This window comes from Bradysia coprophila, unplaced genomic scaffold (assembly GCF_014529535.1).
Source record: "Bradysia coprophila strain Holo2 unplaced genomic scaffold, BU_Bcop_v1 contig_151, whole genome shotgun sequence".
Classification (NCBI taxonomy): Eukaryota; Metazoa; Arthropoda; class Insecta; order Diptera; family Sciaridae; genus Bradysia; species Bradysia coprophila.
In genome coordinates this window covers 8465417-8470996 of record NW_023503423.1, presented here as the reverse complement: position 1 = coordinate 8470996, position 5580 = coordinate 8465417, and the positions used below count along the sequence as shown (strand labels likewise).

Here is a 5580-nt window from a genome sequence, read left to right as displayed (position 1 = left end):
TAGACCACGGTACACCGTGCTGATTTACTATGAAATTGAATTGCTTATTGTTCATGACGTTGATGGCATTCCATGCCCAAGGCTTCCCATCACCTGACCGATATTTGTCGGTTATACAAAATCTGTTTTCGTCATACCACAAAAACAACTTGTTTGATGGACCATCCAGCATATCTGCCGCTAAAATTGCTACACCGATTAGGACAATAAAACCGACAAGAGAGGAAATGATGTACTACAACTATTATACAGCTTCCATTAACTGTCCATTCGGAGTGAGGACTATGGAATGTGGCTACTGTTCTAAGATCAAAGACGACATTACAAATTACGTCGGTAAAATGAAATGCTATCTCAATAAGGGGCCATTCACAAATTACGCACTCACCTAAGGGGGGAGGGGGGGGTCAGAAATTAGACATTTTTATATGAAAAACGCGTGCGAAACGGGGGGGGAGGGGGTCAAAAATTACGCGTCCACCGCGTGCGTAATTTGTGAATGGCCCCTAACATGATATTTTGGCTATGGAGTGCCAGTTAAATGAATCTTCCGATTTTAGTTTTGGAAAATGTGAATCATAGCACGGCAGCTCTTGTAGCATTGTCCGAAAAACGCAAGGAAATTGTAGTCGCTTATCGAGCTACGACTAATTACTGGAATTGTGTACTCGACGCAACTATCTTAAATATTAGTCCGCATGGAGCCGATCCAATCAAGATTCATCGAGGCTTCTACATCGCCACCATGTCTCTTTATGATAGAGTGAGTCTCATTAAAAATTGGCTCTGATAAAATGGTTGAAATTGAGGTTTCTCTTTAGATAGTGAAAACAGTTGCAGCTTTTCGGCTAGCTAAGAAGGAATACGCATCATACAAACTAGTTTTAACAGGTAAAACCCATTTAGCATAAGCCAATACCCTCCCTAGCAACCAAACTACAATTATTAAGGTGGTAAATACGTTTATGAATCACTGCTACTTTGTTCCCTCGTGTTGTTGTTGTTGTTTTGAAACCATATTAAAAATCAGCGTTTCTCAAACTTATTTTCCCCACTAAAGCGATTTTTTGAGAGAGTTTGGATGCTAGAAAGAGTATTGCATAAGCCCAAAAAAGTTGTTGCGCACGAAGATTATACGCTGAATTTCGACATCAACACGCGGGTTGATAATAATAATTTTACTGAACATTTTTTCGAAATCGCTAAGGTCACAGTCTAGGCGCTGCGATGGCCCGAGTGACTCAATTTTTGCTATTGCATTTGAAGCAATTTCCAGGAATGTCAATGGAAGTGTACACCTATGGCGAACCACGAAGTGGCAACAAGGACTACGTTGACTTCTTGAATAAGCAAACTATGAAATCGGCTAGAATAGTCAATAGGTAATCCTCACTTAGACCCCATACGCAATCTGGTCGCTTCATTTTTGTTTATTTTTTGAAAATTGTAGAGCCGACATCGTCAGTCATGCACCGCCTACGTCCATATTGGGAACACCCATTATCAGTGACTTCTACTACCATGTTATGAACGAGTACTGGATCAATGGCGATCAAGAAAAGTTTGCCTCTGGGTCTGTCTACGAAGATCCTAGCAATGCTAATTCTTATGGACCCCAATACTCTGTCACAGATCACTTCCTTTATTTCGATGTTAATCAATATCGATGCATGGCAGATATGCAGCAAATGTTAGCTGTTCCAATACTTTTCCAGCCAACTGATCATTTACCCCCGTTTCCGGAACCTATTCGAAATTTCATAAGTGATGCAGCGGACCTGTATTTGCGTGCTGCCACAGCCATCCAACGTTAATTTTGATTGAAGTTTGTTCACTCAAGTTAGTTTGCTCACCACGGAAGCGAAATTTTACGAACATTTCTTTCCCAGCACGCCAGAATTCTTGAATATTTTATTAAGATTACGTAAAATAAAGTTCTGCACTCATGAAGTTCGTTCTTTTTTAAGTTTATTTAAATAAAATCGGGCCATCGCTTGCACCAAAATGCTTGCAAATGGAACGGAGTCTGCACTTTGGATGAGCTGACGGCTCAATATACCAAATCAAAGCTTTAACAATTTGTAACCTTTCAAATGTTACCCCACACGGCCATGTACGTTTTCAGTAAGAACAGTGTAAGTCTTCGGTTGAAAACTTCAACTGCACATTTTTCAGTGTCGATGAATTTTAAACCCAATAAGTCCCTATTCGGCTCAATAGTACATGTGATTACCTTTCTAATGACATCCCACACGACCCTGTACGGCTCGCGTAACTGGAGAAATTTTTGTAAGAAAAGTGCAAGTTTTTGGTTTTTGATCACCTTTCACCAGCCACACAAACTTCGAAGAATTTTTTTGAAAGTGGTTTTGGCTTCTAGGGTCGAATTCCCTTTCTAGGCAAGAAATATACAAAGGTCCACTGGAAAATGCGTCCGATTTCAGTAAGCTGTTTTTCAAAAGAATCCCTATAACTGGGATTGAACCCGGATTTTCTTGGTGGAAGGCCAGTACGTTTTCATTGATTGGTTTGTCTGACCGCATTTTCCACACGCTCAGTCTACACAAAGTTCTGAAAGAACCTTGAGTCTACAGACCATAGAGATTCATTAAAATAGAGTAAGGAATTTGTTCTCGCATTATTCGTTCGTCAAGCGAGTCGCCACCGGTCTGCAGCGAATTTATTTTTACAAGTTGACACACGTAACGTACATGTACATTATACCAACTGAAAACCCGTGCTTCCACCTACGTAATAAACACATACTAAGCGAGCCATCCTTAATTTTTTGTTGGAAGCTAGTCCTTGATTTAGTGAATTGTCAGTGAATCAATTCACTATGTAACCAGCTCGTTATTGTTATTTAACCAGTTTACTCGTAGTAGAGAATTCAATAAACGTTAGAATGACGTCTACGTTTGAATAATACAACAAAAAGTGCATGTTTGTCACCTTGTTTAGTACTAAATGTTGTAAGAGGTACCGATCGTTATCTACCTATTCATGTAAAAAATACTACACGATCTGTAATGATCGAACATATAGTCACAAAAACTATTTTTAATATTTTTAATGATCACGGTATTTATGCCATTTATGCTCAGTTTGAAGCAAATTCTGGTTGGCTCATCACATTTACATGGTACATCGAAATCATTTACTATGAAAGTCAATTGCTTGTTGTTTATGACTTTGATGGCATTCCGTGCCCATGCACAGGATTCTCCATCAGCAGACCAATACTTATTGGGTGTACAGAAGCTGATTCCATCATTCAACAAAAAATTCTTATTCGATGGACCGTCCAGCATATCCAGTGCTTTAATTACTACACCGATCAAGACAATGAAACCAACAAGAAAGGAAATGATCTACTACAACTATTACACAGCGTGTATCTATGCAACATTCGAAGCTAAGAAAATGGCAGCAGATGGCTACTGTTCTAAGATCAAGGACGACGTTACACATTTTGCCGGTAAAGTGAAATGCCCACATGTGTATCATACGTATAGAATGGAGTGCCAGTATATTTAGCTGCGGGTTTCAGTTTTGGAAAATTCGACTCATATTACAGCCGCCCTTGTAACATTGTCTGAAAGACGTAAGGAAATTGTAGTCGCATATCGAGGTTCGACTAATTGGTGGAATTGGATACTTGACGCTTATGGCGTAAATGTTAGTCCACATAAAGCAGATGGAATCAAGATTCATCGAGGCTTCTACATCGCCACCATGTCTCTTTATGACAGAGTGAGACTCATTAAAAATTGGCTCTCATAAAATGGTTGAAATTTAGGTTTCTCTTTAGGTAGTAAAAACAATTGGAGCTTTTCGACTAGCCAAGAAAGAATACACATCATACAAACTAGTCTTAACAGGTAAAACCGAGTTAGAGTTCTTATTTGTTGGAGCGAGTCTTTTTGACAGAATAAAATATGCGAAAAAATTTACTGTGAAGATCTGACTGAACTTAACAATCATCGCGAGTCTCATAATTTCGGAAGGGTTTTTTTTGAAAAACTTTCTCTTTGCATGTTTGGAAATCGCTAAGGTCACAGTCTGGGAGGTGCGATGGCCAGAGTAACTCAATTTTTGCTGTTGCATTTGAAGCAATTCCCTGGAATATCAATGGAAGTGTACACTTATGGGGAACCACGAAGTGGCAACAAAGACTACGTTGACTTCTTGAACAATCAAACTGTTAAATCGGCTCGAATAATCAATAGGTAACCGCTCAACACGTAATCCACCAGTCACTTAAATCTTATTTTTCAAAAATGTCAGAGCTGACATCGTTAGTCATCTACCGCCCACATCCATATTGGGAACGACCATTATCAGTGACTACTACTACCATGCGATGAACGAATATTGGATCAATGGTGATGAAGAAAAATTTGCCTCTAGATCGGGGTACGAAGACCCGAGCACTGCTAATTCTTACGGACCGAAATACTCCACCACAGATCACTCTTCTTATTTCGATGTGAAGCCATCGGTAACGAGCGCCGTCCAAGGACTAGCTGTTGCGATATTTTTTCAGCCGCCTGACATTTTACCTCCTATTCCGGAACCGATCCGAAATTTCTTAGATGCTGTAACAGACCTGCATATGCTTGCTGTCAGAGCTATGCAAGGATAATTTTGAGTAATGTTATCGAATAGTGTGCACAGTAAATATGGCTATTTTGGGAAATCCGTCCTCTCTAAACTGAATGAAAGTTAGGTTTCATGGAATGTGTCGTTTATTTAGACTGACCATTTCTAAAATGATTTAACCAAGATGTAAAATCGTAATAAAATCCTGCACTTATGACAAACCGCTCTTTTAAGTTTATTAAAAGAAAATCTAGCAAAATGTGTAGCTGAAGTAAACAAAGGTTCTTCGGGACACTTCAAATAATATGTGACATTGGGAGCTACTACTTACCCTAACGCCAAATCGTTGTCATCGTCTTTCGCTGCATTAATTTCCAACTGTTGGAGTTACAATTTGATTGTTCATCTAAGTCGGCTTTATAAAAGAATTTGTTTTGTATAACCATCTCAGCAACTCACTTACATTAAAGGTTTTCTAGTAAAACGGACGTGTTTTTCAATTACTCGTATTTCGCTGCAGAATAATTCTTCAGGTTGTGGGCCCAGTTAACGGCAAGAGTAAGGGAAAATGGCAGAGGAAACTAACAACATATATCGGAAGTTTGTTCAGTTTGATGGAACCAACTGGAACAGTTGGAAATTTCGTATCGGCGTTTTGCTAGAAGAAAAGAATTTGGAACGATACATTAAAGAAACTTGGGATGATATCATCGCATCAACGATTGACGATGAAGATGAAATCAAGTGTATCATGGAAGAAAAGAAATGTAAGTCGATTTTAGTGCAATGTGTAGCGGATAGTCATTTGGAATATATTCAAGACAAGCGAAGAGCAAAGGACATGTTTGATTCACTGAAGGCAGTGTTCGAAAGAAAAAGTGTGGCTAGTCAGATATATTTGAGAAAGAAACTCATTACCATGAAGTACGAAGAGAATGATGATATGGCTGATCATTTTTTGGTATTCGATAAAACTGT

At 39.0% G+C, this 5580-nt stretch overlaps 1 protein-coding gene across 1 annotated transcript; it reads left to right on the top strand.

Moving 5' to 3' along the window:
• LOC119074848 (lipase-like) lies at window positions 1-4819 on the top strand. Its single transcript, XM_037181162.1, has 5 exons — window positions 1-336; window positions 561-763; window positions 3812-3881; window positions 4055-4229; window positions 4288-4819. Exons 1-5 carry the CDS (start codon window positions 30-32, stop codon window positions 4643-4645), a joined length of 1113 nt encoding a protein of 370 aa, XP_037037057.1. The 5' UTR covers window positions 1-29; the 3' UTR covers window positions 4646-4819.
• The last annotated feature ends 761 nt before the right edge of the window (window positions 4820-5580 follow it).